Below are 13,433 nucleotides of genomic sequence, written 5' to 3' on the forward strand. Positions count from 1 at the left end.
ACTAGTTTCTCATTTATTGCAGAGGCTTCATCTCCCAGCTCCCCCTTCTGGGGCTGCTCCATTCCCAGCAGCACAGACACAGACAGGAAGGTGTCAGAAGCTTTGACTGAGGAGGGAGCAGAAGAGGCAGGTACCAGCTTTAAGCCCCAGAGGGAAGCTCCCTCCCCTAATGCAGCCTTCACTCCCAGGCCAGGGAACAGAGAGGAAGGTGCAGCATTGGGGAAGAGCTGCTTAAGACCAGAGAGTAGGAAGTGGCATTAGGTGGGGTAGCCCCATCCCCAGCCCAGAGAGAAGGGAGAAGCTGACAGCGTCACAGGGAGAGCATCTCCCCAATCCAGGAAGCAGTGAGCAGCTCCAACGGGAGAGCCCAGCCGTGCCCAAAGGAAAGGCAGGATTTTGGAGAAGAGCAATGGGGAGACCCCCTGCACTGGGTAAAGCAGAAGGATGTTTCAGCCCTCAGGGCAGAGAGCTCTGTCTGGGTGCTGTTCAGTGAGTGTTCTGTTCATCAGCATGGGTATGAACTCAGCACTAACCTTGGTGTCAGGATTTTTTGTGTGACGTCAGCTTGGGATCTCCCCAGGAGTTCCCGAACCTTGGGGGCAAGAGGTCTCGCAGCCTGTGACCCCACCCCCTCCATGGCGCCGCCCTACACCTCCTCTTCCCACCGCGGTCCCACCCTCTGACAGGGCTGGAAGCCTTGGCCACTGTGGAGAGCCCCTGATCCTCCACCTGCTCTGGGTCGAGATCCAGGGGGCCTGAGAGCAGTCCCCGGCCCATGTCCCCTCTCCCCAGAGTGCGTCACCCAGTGCAGGTGGAGGGTCCAGGGCTCCCCTGTGCAGCCTGGGCTCCCTGGGTGAGAGCCCAGCTCTAGCTTGTGGCCTGGCCTGGGGGCAGGGCCTTGGGGGAAGAGGAGCATGGATAGGAACCACTGAGAGGGGCCAGGACCGGGAAGAGGCTGGCGCTGCGGTCAGGGTCTGTGCTCCTTGCGGGGAAGCTGATCAGCTGCCATACCACAAAGCACAGCCACTGCCTGTGACGCTCTAGGCCTGCCCAAGGCTTGCAGTTTTGAGGGGCAACATGGTCCCCTGCCCCCAGGAGCGGATTTACCATTAAACACACCGTGCGGTGGCACAGGGCCCTCAATGACAGGGGGGCTCCCAAAATGCGGCAGTGCAGCAGGGCTCAGGCAGGCAGTGGCCCCGTGCCACTCCTGGAAGTGACCAGCTGCTGGCATGTCTCTGCATGCCCCTGGCGGGGGGTGAGGTGGCTCTACACGCTGCCTGACCCACTGCCTCCCTTCCCCCAAGGGGTGTGCAGAGACATTTCATCAGCAGCGCAGCAGAGCTAAGGTGGCTCCCTGCCTGCTCTGCCTCCCCCCTCCACACTGTGCCACTTCCAGAAGTGGCCGGCATGTCCCTGGGGGTGGGGGTGTATCCGCGTGTTGCCCCCGCCCCGAGTGCCAACTCTGCAGCTCCCATTGACCAGGAACTGCAGCCAAATGGAGCTGCAGGGGTGGTGCCTGCCAGCAGCGCCGCACGGCTACCTCCTGCACCCCCGCCAAGGAGCTGCTGCCAGAGGGGTGTGCCAGTCGCTTTTGGAGCCGCGCCGCCTAAGATAAGCACCGCCCCCCTGGCCCCCTCCCACACCCCAACCCCCTGCCCCAATCCAGAGCTTGCACCCAAACTTCCTCCCAGAGCCTGCACCCCTCTCCCTCTCCCACACCCCAACTCCCTGCCCCAACACAGAGCCCACACCCAGCCCTCAAACTCCCTCCCAGAGCCCAACCCCCGCACCTCCTCCTGCACCCCAACCCCCTGCCCCAATCAAAGTACCTCACTTTATTTTCCTTTACTTCCTATAACATACGAGGAGGATGAAGGAAAAAAGAATGAAAAACAGGGGGGAGATAAGAGAAAATGTTCTTTTTCTTGGCTGGGTCCCGAGGGGCCGGGGGGGGGCGGGAGAGAAATGAAGCTGCACACAGGGACCCACTAACTCTAAATCTGCCATTGCCTTCCTCCAAACTATGGCTATGTTAAAAAGTAGGGGGGCCTGACCATCCCACTTTTAAAAGTGGTATGGCCTGGCCTCTGGATCTCCTCACTGTTTAATGAGTTATTTGTAGGGCTGTGTGTCATGGTTGCTGTTGGTTTGCTTGATATCTTTAGCTACAATCTCATGAAGATGCTTTCACTGGAATTTTCTCATTATTTAAAGACAATCTCCAACTGCAACCTTACCCTGTCTGTGTGCTCGTAGGTATTTCCCTCTTTTTCTCTCCAGTGCAGACGGCAGAGTGTCTGGAGGGGAACGGATAAGAGAGGTGAGATTTCAGGCTTTTATATTATAACAGCATCACCACTCTGAACTCCTAGAACTGTGTTTTCATCATGACAGAAACAGACAGAGACACACACAGGTAATTAATATAAAAAGGTCGGAAACCTTCTATTTTCTCTCTTATTCAGGCATCTCCCAGCAATGGAACCAACATCCATGAAGCCTCACAAGCATCCCAGGATACAAAATCTGTAAATGTGATTTACTCTCCTCCCCCCACTGTTCAGACTCCAGTTGGTCTCATTGACTTGCTGCCTTTTCTCATAACCTAGACCCAGATCCTGCAAAGACTTTGGCATAAAAGTAACTTTACGCACTTTGGTCCCCTTGACATTAAGAGTTTGTGAAATCCTGGCTCTATTTGTGAGCTGTTGGGTCTGTTTACTCAGCGTCTCTACAGAGAGCAGCACCATGGGGCCTTGTCCTCCATAGGCAGAAATAGGAATAATAATAAAATCATTTTATCCATGTGGAAATTGAGGCAGGGGGAAGGTTGGCTCCATGGGCCAGATTCACCCCTGTACTGGCGAAAGGAGGGAGGGGAGGGGCCATTTGTGACTCTGCTGTTCAGTGGCTGCAGGGGCCGGTGCAGACCTTGGCCCAGGCTGAGGAAGTTCTGAAGCAGCCAGAGTTACAGCCCTATGACAATGGCCCCGTGTGTCTTGCCCAGTGTGCAGAGTGTCAGAGGCCCAGCTTTACACTGCCCATGTCCCTCTGTCCCTCGTCCACCCCCTCCCTCTTCCACCCGCCCTCACCCCTCCCCCACCCCATTCCCAGCCCCTCAGGAACACGCCTTGTGCCTGCAGCTGCAGGGGAGGAGGCACAAGAGGGTCCTGTGCTGGAGGGATCCCTCACCGTGGGGGAGGGGCTTTCTCCTTCCCTGCAGCCCATTTGGCCCAGACTAGCTGCCATACAGGACCAGAGCCCAGTGAAGGGCTGGGTCCAGCTTTAAGAAGTGGTCTTTAAATTAGGTTCTAGATTTTGGGTGCTGACCTTTAAGCACCTGGGGCCTGGTTCTCAGAGGGGTTTGGGCACCTGCAGCTCCACTGACTCCACCTGCAGCTGTGGAGGCTGCACAGCTCTGGAGCACCTGCCCTGCAGCTCTCTAGTTGGGAGAGAGAAACTCAGGTGTCCCAAATTTGACCATTTTGCTGATCGTGAGCTGTAATGTTGTGACCTTTGGTAAATCATGAAATTATTGTGAGACATCCTGATGCCTGGGGCTCTGCTACATCTGCTCAAAGTGTCTGTAGGAGGTGACTTCTGTGCACATCAGTGTGTAATGACTGGTAATGAACGAATCAGAAAAGAGAATAACTTGAAAATAGCTTGGCCAGCAAAAGCGCTGCCAATTAGAACGTTCATGCATGTGTAGTGTATGAGTTATACAAGATACTATTAATAACACACAAAGGTGATTGGGAAAGAACTAATAAATATATAGTTTGGATGTGTGTAATATGTAAGACATTGTAAAGGGTAGATGGAGCGTCATAGGAGAAATGTATCATGACCTGCCTATTCCCCTGGAGAAGGTAGCTGGGCATTATTTCTTTCGGTATGTCTGTCATTTCTTACTTGAATAGCAATTGTAATAGCAAGACATGCTTTTGGAACAAATAAGGGGTTGAATTAATCAGTCTGAGTGTCTTGGACTCTAAGTATGTGGCATTCTCATCCAACAATTAAATAGAAGCATAATCTAATTATGAACCAATTGACCAGCTCCATTCTCTTCCCACAGTCTCAGACATGTATCCCAATTTCCCCTCCTAGATCCCGTCTAGGTACCTTTCAACTTCCTCAGAGCCTCCGATAGCGCAATAGTTTTCTGGGAGAAACCACTGACTTGCTCTTCCAGTTCAGGAGAAATCTCCTCTGGAGGCTGGAACTTCTCCTTCTCCCACCTGGAGAGAAACAATTTCACATGATTATATTTCATTTAGTGACTTATTATAAGTTGTTGCTAGGAAGTCGCTGCTCTAATGGGCCTGGAGTTAGAATTCCTCTACTTCTCCCAGCCTCAGAACAGGTGCAACACAGGCCATGTCCATGCAATCTTCCCCTCCAAGGACCCATTAATCATAGAATCATAGAATATCAGGGTTGGAAGAGACCTCAGGAGATCATCTAGTCCAACCCCCTGCTCAAAGGGAGACCAATCCCCAGACAAATTTTTGCCCCAGATTCCTAAATGGCCCCCCTCAAGGATTGAACTCACAACCCTGGGTTTAGCAGGCCAATGATCAAACCACTGAGCTATCCCTCCCTTCCATCTCTGGCCTGAAGAAATCTGCTCTAAGGATAAAAGGGGAATTGAGTCTCTGTGGCCCATTCACTCCATGGCCTCCATGCTCTGGGGGACAGAAGGTTCCCAGGTGAAATGCTGTAGAAATATGCCCACTAGGAACTAGACTGAGACACCAACTGCCCCCTCCCCAGCTCATTCCACACAGGGCTCCAAACAGTCCTCAGGTGGGAAAGACTCTTGACCACTGCTGCCGTGGGCTGAATGGTGACCAGGGCCCCAGCAGTGACAGGCCCGTATTCCATCCCCACAATCCTGAGGCAGACAGTCCCCCAAGGATGTAACACCTCTAGGAAATACTTTAGGTCAGTCCTTCCCACTGAATGGATAATTCCAGAGTCTTCTCTGCAAGGGTGAGAACCTCAGGATGAAGTTGGCCAGAGAGATTTGTATCCAACATGTGACCTTCACCAGACATTTTGTTGTAGAGCCCTGGGGAGATGTGGTGCTAACTGTGATGGGCTCTCCGGGGTGCAGCCTGGGACTGTGGGACCACTGCACCCCCTTAACTCTCTCCAGCCTGGGCTGTCTCTCACAATGCCTTGCTAGTGACAAGCAGCAAGCCCGTCCACACCCAGCTAGATTGCCTGAATGCTCCCAAAGCCACTCACAAATCACACAGAGAAAAGCACCATCCAAATTCCCCCACCCCACATCCCAGCTTCCAGCTTCCAGCACCCAGCACTTTACCTCAGGAATGTATCATCTAATGTATTAATTGGTTATTAATTGGTTCACCACTTCATCAAGGGAAAGTGGATATACACCAGCCTTTGCAAAACCTGAGCAGACTTACCACACACTTCATACAAACTCACTGGTAAAGACAACCAGTAAAAGAAGTTTATTGACTACAAAAGATAGATTTTAAGTGACTATAAGTGATAGACAAAAAGTCAGAGTTAGTTACCAAAAGTAAATAAAATATAAGCATGCAGTCTGAACTCTCAACCCTATTAGACTGGGCAACATCTAGATTAAGCAGGTTTTCTCACCCCACTGGAAATTGGAGTTCATAGCACACAGATTTCACCATTAAAATCTGGGCCAGTCTCCTCTGTTGGAGTCTTAAGTCTTCTCTATGTCTTGGTTGCTTGCAGCATAAGTGGGGGCAGGAGAAAGGCCAAGCATGGCCTCCCTGTGTTCTGTTTTATACCCTTAGCCCATATGCTTGGAGAACACAAGTCCAGGCATGTCTCTGGTGGGCATTGCTGAGTCCCCAGGCAAGATTGAGCAATTCCCCTGGTGTGGCCTTATGCAAGTGAGTCATCGCATTGTAGCTCCCTTGCTGGACAATGGCTGGTGTTGTCTGTTCAGTACACACCTGGGAGTTGGATACCTCCCTTGTCATTCTATCTGGAGAGCTAGTATCTGGGCGCCTCCCAAACCCACAGCATGTTTTAGTGACAAGCATACAACACATTCTCATAACTTCATATGTATTGATGATATACACATTTAGATGGAACAATGGGTTTCAGCAGATCATAACCGTTCCCGTGATACCTCACATGGCATGCTTTATACACAATATCACAATTATATGTAAATGAGGACTCTGGAGGTTACAGAGTGCTCCCCGAAGTCAGAGAGAGCCACGTACCTGCTCAAGGTGCTTCTGACATCCTAGAGAAAGACAGAGAGAGAGAGAGAGAGAGAGAGGGAATTTCAGTCCCATCTGACACGCACACACAGGGGATCCCAGGGAAGGGATTCTGCAAATATGGGGAAGAGAGACCCTGCCCTGACCCCAGACCATGGATTCCGTGAGCTAATTGGGCTTTTCCATCTGTAATATCAATGTGTCTGTAACGCTCCAAAGAACAGGAACGCACACGCCAAGTTACACTGAGGTCTCCGACTGCTGGCCCCAGTGCTTATGATTCAGGAGCCCTCCCTTCCCTGTGTGGGGACCTGGGATGTTTCTAACCACAGGCGCTGGCTTCCAATTGTCCCTGGGGTGCTCAACCCCAGCTCCCGCCCCCACCCCACCCCTTCCCCCAATTCCACACCCCTGCCCCTCATCTTCCTGCCCCCACTCTGCTCCCACCTCCTTCTGCCCCCTCCCCTGAGCACACCCCATTCCTGATCCTCCCTCTCCCTCCAAGCACCTCCTACACACTGTGGAACAGCTGACTGTGGCAGACAGGAGATGCTCGGAGGGAGGGGGAGGAGTTGATCAGCGGGGCTGCCGGCATGCAGGAGGCACTATGGGGAGAAGGGGGGAGCTGGCTGCCAGTGGGTGCTAAGCACCTGCTAATTTTTTTACATGGGTGCTCCAGCCATGGAGCCACAGAGTCGGTGTCTCTGTTTCTCACTCAGTCTCACCTGCAGGAATTCACTCGCTGGCTTCTGACACTTCCCCTCCATCTCACTGATCAGCTCACTGAGACAGGAAATCTCCTCTAAGAGTTTACTGACATTTTCATTCTGGATCCTCACAATCTCCTCGTCCAGCTTTTCCAGCTGGGCCAGCAGGAGTCGCTCTTGTTCCTCCAGGAACCGCCGCAGTTGCTGAAATTCAGACACAATCTTCTGCCTCTCGGTTTGTGTTTGTTTCTGTACAAAAATAGGGAAAGGGCTAGTCAGGCACATGGGTGGAGCCCGGGGCCCTTTCATGGAGAGCTGAGTGTGCAGGAGGGAGACTTTGTTGAAAATCCTGATTTCTGACATTTGACTCTACCTGTGGGTACTAGGGAGAGGATTCTCTCACACCTTCCCCTTTGGCCCCTGTATCTCTGAAAGGGATGTTTCCATGTCTGTCATGTTAGCATATTCTGTTATTCATCGTCTCTGGGAACTCAGACCCAGAGCAGCAGGTGGCAGGACTCAGCACTACACTGACAGAGACACCAGGGGAGTTAAAAGAAACAAACATTTTAGCAATGCAAGAAATGACCAGACTCAGCGGACAGCACTTCATGGGTGACATTCAGTTCACATGGGAAGGATTTCTGTGAAAGACACAAGGGCTAGACATTAACTAATCAGCTGCAATGGAAGCTTAGGGCTTATCTATGCATGAATCTAACCCAGCAATCCATGATGATGAAGAAACACACACAAGCCCACGTTCACCAAGGCCATAGAGGAATCTGCCTCCTAACAGACCTCCCACTGCCAATCCCTGCTGGTTAATAACAACAGGCACCTACTGTTACCCGAAATTGGGCCAGTTAGTAAGCTTAGGGAGGACTAATGACCCACCAGACTTTGGCAGAAAGCAGCACATTTATTATACTGATAGCTAAAGCTCAAAAAAGTCCCTTCCTACAGCTTTTGAAACAGACCAGAGTTCCTGAAGACGCGAGCATCATGTACCTTTCCCGGCCATCCCACGTTGATGTTAGTGAAACGTCCCTTGTGATCCACCAGGGCTTGCAGCAGCATTGAAAAGTACCCTTTTCGGTTTATGTACTGGCTGGCTTGGTGCTCCGGTAACAAAATAGGGATATGGGTTCCGTCTATCGCCCCACCACAGTTAGGGAATCCCATTGCAGCAAAGCCATCCACTATGACCTGCATGTTTCCCAGAGTCACTACCCTTGATACCAGTAGATCTTTGATTGCGTTGGCTACTTGGATCACAGCAGCCCCCACAGTAGATTTGCCCACTCCAAATTGATTCCTGACTGACCGGTAACTGTCTGGCATTGCAAGCTTCCACAGGGCTATCACCACTCACTTCTCAACTGTGAGGGCTGCTCTCATCCTGGTATTCTGGCGCTTCAGGGCAGGGGAAAGCAAGTCACAAAGTTCCATGAAAGTGCCCTTACGCATGCGAAAGTTTCGCAGCCACTGGGAATCGTCCCACACCTGCAACACGATGCGGTCCCACTAGTCTGTGCTTGTTTCCCAGGCCCAGAATCGGCATTCCACGGCATGAAGCTGCCCCAGTAACACCATGATTTGCACATTGCTGGGGCCCGTACTTTGTGAGAGGTCTATGTCCATGTCAATTTCTTCATCACTCTCGTCACCACGCTGCAATCGCCTCCTCACCTGGTGGTTTTGCTTTGGCATGTTCTGGCTCTGCATATACTCCAGGACAATGTGCATGGTGTTCATAGTGCTCATAATTGCCACAGTGATCTGAGCGGGCTCCATGATCCCAGAGCTATGGCGTCTGGGCTGAAAAAAGGCGCGAAACTATTGTCTGACGGAGGGATGGAGGGGCAAGTGACGACATGGCTTACAGGGAATTAAAATCAACAAAGGTGGCTGCACATCAGGGAGAAACACAAACAACTGTCACACAGAATGGCCCCCCTCAAAGATTGAACTCAAAACCCTGGGTTTAGCAGGCCGTTGATTTCACGGAGGGAGGGGGAAGCAAATGAATACAGAACAAATCTGGTCCATCTATCTTTTACATCTTAGGCTGGCAGCAGACGGTGCAGCATGACTGATAGCCATCGGCATCTTCTGGGTGCTTGGCAGAAGATGCTGCATTACGATTGCTAGCCATCATCGTCAAGACGGTGCAATAGGACTGCCAGCAGGACTGAGTCTCCAGGAGACAAAACATGTCTGCCCAGGCGCCTCTAACCGAACTCACTGAGGAGTACGACGATGATGGATACCAATCGTAATACACCATCCACTGCCAAAAGGCAAGGAGCTGCTGCTGTGTAGCAATGCAGCCCCACATCTGCCAGAACCCAGATAGCCAATGACGGCTACCAGTCATACTGCAGCATCTACTGCCAAAAGGCAATTAGCTGCTGCTGTGTAGCAATGCAGTACCACGTCTGCCGGCACCCAGATGACATATGGTGACGGTGAGCTGAGCTGAGCTGAGCGGGCTCCATGCTTGCTGTGGTATGTTGTCTGCACAGGTAACCCAGGAAAAAAGGTGCAAAATGATTGTCTGCCATTGCTCTCACGAGGGGGGGGGGGGGTGACGACATATACCCAGAATCCCCCGCAACACTGTTTTAGCCTCATCAGGCATTGGAATCTCAACCCAGAATTCCAATGGGCAATGGAGACTGCGGCAACTGTGGGATAGCTACCCACAGTGCAATGCTCCAGAAGTCGACGCTAGCCTTGGTACTGTGGATGCGGTCCGCTGACTTAATGCACTTAGAGCATTTTATGTGGGGACACACACAATCGACTGTATAAAAACGATTTCTAAATATCCGGCTTCTATAAATTCGACCTAATTTCGTAGTGTAGACATACCCAAAGAGGGAGAGGAGACAAAAGGCGGGGGAAGTGTAACAGACCTTTTGAGCATACAGGTTATACACATCACTGCTGCTCCTACAACACTCTGCCCCTTGATCTATGATTATTACAGTAGTGGTTGTCATTGTAGAGGACAGGTGATTTGTTGCAAACAAACCAAACAATTATAACCAGGTGAATATAACTAAAACCATTACAATTGACTAAACACGAGATATAACAAACACAAATGCAGACAATTATAATAATTAGGAATACAATAAAACCATCACCATTACAATAATTAGGTACATTGACAAACAAAATGAGGTCCAAGTTTGATGCTGCAATAGCCATCAAACAATTAAAGTTACTGAGGTCAGGACCTCCTTAAGTACACACAACAAATAAGATTTGTAGGAGTATCACAGTTGTTATGCAAGGTTAAACTGATTTGGACTTAAACTAACATTTAGTTGCTAAAATGTTGCAGAATCACCTATTACTAACAGTTGTTTTTAAGAGGTCGGGGGGGGGGGGAAGGAACAACAAATCCAGGAGCTGAAAGACGGGGCCCTACAATTACGGGCCCGTTTTACAGATTATGGGGGCCCATGAAATACCCTTCGGGGCTTATAGACTCATAGATCTTAAAGGTCAGAAGGAACCATTATGATCATCTAGTCTGACCTCCTGCACAACGCAGGCCACAGAATCTCACCCACCCACTCCTGTAACAAACCCCTAACCTATGCCTGAGTTACTGACATTTTCAAATCGTGGTTTAAAGACCTCAAGGTGCAGAGAATCCTCCAGCAAGTGACCCATGCCCCACACTGCAGAAGAAGGCGAAAAACCTCTGCCAATCTGCCCTGGAGGAAAATTCCTTCCCGACCCCAAATATGGCGATCAGTTAAACCCTGAGCATGTGGGCAAGACTCACCAGCCAGACACCCAGGAAAGAATTCTCTGTAGTAACTCAGATCCCACCCCATCTAACATCCCATCACAGGCCATTGGGCATATTTACCTGCTAATAATCAAAGATCAATTAATTGCCAAAATTAGGCTATCCCATCATACCATCCCCTCCATAAACTTATCAAGTTTAGTCTTGAAGCCAGATATGTCTTTTGCCCCCACTACTCCCCTTGGAAGGCTGTTCCGGAACTTCTCTCCTCTGATGGTTAGAAACCTTCATCTAATTTCAAGTCTAAACTTCCTAATGTCCCGTTTATATCCATTTGTTCTTGTGTCCACATTGGTACTAAGCTTAAATAATTCCTCTCCCTCCCTGATATTTATCCCTCGGATATATTTATAAAGAGCAATCATATCTCCCCTCAGCCTTCTTTTGGTTAGGCTTAACAAGCCAAGCTCTTTGAGTCTCCTTTCATAAGACAGGTTTTCCATTCCTCAGATCATCCTAGTAGCCCTTCTCTGTACCTGTTCCAGTTTGAATTCATCCTTCTTAAACATGGGAGACCAGAACTGCACACAGTATTCCAGATGAGGTCTCACCAGTGTCTTGTATAACGGTACTAACACCTCCTTATCTTTACTGGAAATACCTCGCCTGATGCATCCCAAGACACATTAGCTTTTTTAACGGCCATATCACATTGGCGGCTCATAGTCATCCTGTGATCAACCAATACTCCGAGGTCCTTCTCCTCCTCTGTTACTTCCAACTGATGTGTCCCCAATTTATAACCAAAATTCTTGTTATTAATCCCTAAATGCATGACCTTCCACTTTTCACTATTACATTTCATCCTATTACTATTACTCCAGTTTACAAGGTCATCCAGATCTTCCTGTATGATATCCCCGTCCTTCTCTGTATTAGCAATACCTCTCAGCTTTGTGTCATCTGCAAACTTTATTAGCACATTCCCACTTTTTGTGCCAAGGTCAGTAATAAAAAGATTAAATAAGATTGGTCCCAAAACCAATCCCTGAGGAACTTCACTAGTAACCTCCTTCCAGCCTGATAGTTCACTTTTCAGTATGACCCACTGTAGTCTCCCCTTTAACCAGTTCCTTATCCACCTTTCAATTTTCATATTGATCCCCATCTTTTCCAATTTGGCTAATAATTCCCCATGTGGAACCGTATCAAATGCCTTACTGAAATCAAGGTAAATTAGATCCACTGCGTTTCCTTTGTCTAAAAAATCTGTTACCTTCTCAAAGAAGGAGATTAGGTTGGTTTGGCACGATCTACCTTTTGTAAAACCATGTTGTATTTTGTCCCAATTACCATTGACCTCATTGTCCTTAACTACTTTCTCCTTCAAAAATTTTTCCAAGACCTTGCATACTACAGATGTCAAACTAACAGGCCTATAGTTACTCTGATCACTTTTTTTCCCTTTCTTAAAAACAGGAACTATGTTAGCAATTCTACTTGGGGAAGTAGAACCAGAGTGCATAGAGGAAAGTGTGAAATTAACAATACAAGAAAATGTAACTAACAATACAAATGTATTAAATACAAAAATCAACAACAAAATGATTATTAGAGAACCTAACAAAAAATAAACCTGATGCATTGGGGACCAAAGTCTTTTGGACAGAGGTGGATGTGATTGATAATTTAGTTGGAGATGGGAGAAGTAGAGAAAGGAAAAGGCATTTACCCTGTCTAGTGTAGTATCCCCAATGCTAGCACAGGACACCCACCAGAGACAGACACAGAACATGGAACACAGACTTTGTCACGACACTGTAACCATGGTATTTCTATAACTTTTTAGCTGGTACCAGCTCTTCTGATGTTTCGGTTTGGAGGCTGAAAGATAGAAGCTTAGAAACAAATTAGTGCAGTGCTTCCACCGTGGCAGACCCTGCTTGTTTGAGTTGTCTGTGGTGTACCCATTTTCCCTCCAGGGTTTTATCTATGCTACCCAGGCTTTTTGCTATCTTTATTGCTTGTGTGGGAGTCAACTCGGTCTCTGCCACAGTGTGTCCGGTACTTGGGGCTGCCTGCCCCCTCCTGATTTGCTGTACCCAAACAAAGAGTGAGAACTCTGTTATTCTCTGATAATTTGGGGACTCGTCCGGGATGGCAATGCCCGCTGAGACAGCGGCAGCTGCTACGGATCGTTCCCCTTCAAACCCCATGGTGCCACAATAGAGGTAGGAAACCTTTTGAAATCTCTATTGGGGTATCGGAGGAGGACTGCCCGTGGAGACCGTCTGTCCCTCTTCGGCTTACGTAGGGTTACCATATTTCAGCAAGCAAAAAAGAGGACGGGAGGAGCCCCGCCCTAGCCCCGCCCCTGCCCCTCCCACTTCCCGCCCCCCCAGAACCCCCAACCCTCCCCCCGTTCCTTGTCCCCTGACTGCCCCCTCCTGGGACCCCTGCCCCTAACTGCCCCCCGGGACTCCACTCCCTATCTAAGCCTCCCTGCCTCTTGTCCCCTGACTGCCCCAACCCTTATCCACACCCCCACCCCCAGACAGACCCCTGGGACTCCCATGCCCCATCCAACCACTCCCCACCCCCTGACAGCCCCCCCCCCAAACTCCCAACCCATCTAAACCCCTCTGCTCCCTGTCCCCTGACAGCCCCCCCCCAGAACTCCCAACCCATCTAAACCCCTCTGCT

The 13,433-nt window shown here is 49.8% G+C and overlaps 2 protein-coding genes across 2 annotated transcripts in view; one reads left to right on the top strand and one right to left on the bottom strand.

Moving 5' to 3' along the window:
* LOC117886991 (zinc finger protein 445-like) overlaps nucleotides 1-13,433 on the top strand; it is a 731,357-nt gene that overhangs the window by 399,390 nt on the left and 318,534 nt on the right. The gene's annotated exons all lie outside the window — the stretch shown is intronic.
* The window catches only part of LOC117886923 (zinc finger protein RFP-like), a 30,810-nt gene that overhangs the window by 2,548 nt on the left and 14,829 nt on the right, over nucleotides 1-13,433 (bottom strand). Inside the window, exons 3-6 of the mRNA XM_034789072.1 lie at nucleotides 6,977-7,207; nucleotides 6,252-6,274; nucleotides 4,132-4,247; nucleotides 2,241-2,300 (exon numbers count right to left, since the gene is read on the bottom strand). Coding sequence (XP_034644963.1) covers nucleotides 2,241-2,300; nucleotides 4,132-4,247; nucleotides 6,252-6,274; nucleotides 6,977-7,207 — 430 coding nt within the window. The remainder of the gene's footprint in view (nucleotides 1-2,240; nucleotides 2,301-4,131; nucleotides 4,248-6,251; nucleotides 6,275-6,976; nucleotides 7,208-13,433) is intronic.

The sequence above is a fragment of the Trachemys scripta genome, chromosome 14 (assembly GCF_013100865.1).
Source record: "Trachemys scripta elegans isolate TJP31775 chromosome 14, CAS_Tse_1.0, whole genome shotgun sequence".
Lineage (NCBI taxonomy): Eukaryota > Metazoa > Chordata > Testudines > Emydidae > Trachemys > Trachemys scripta.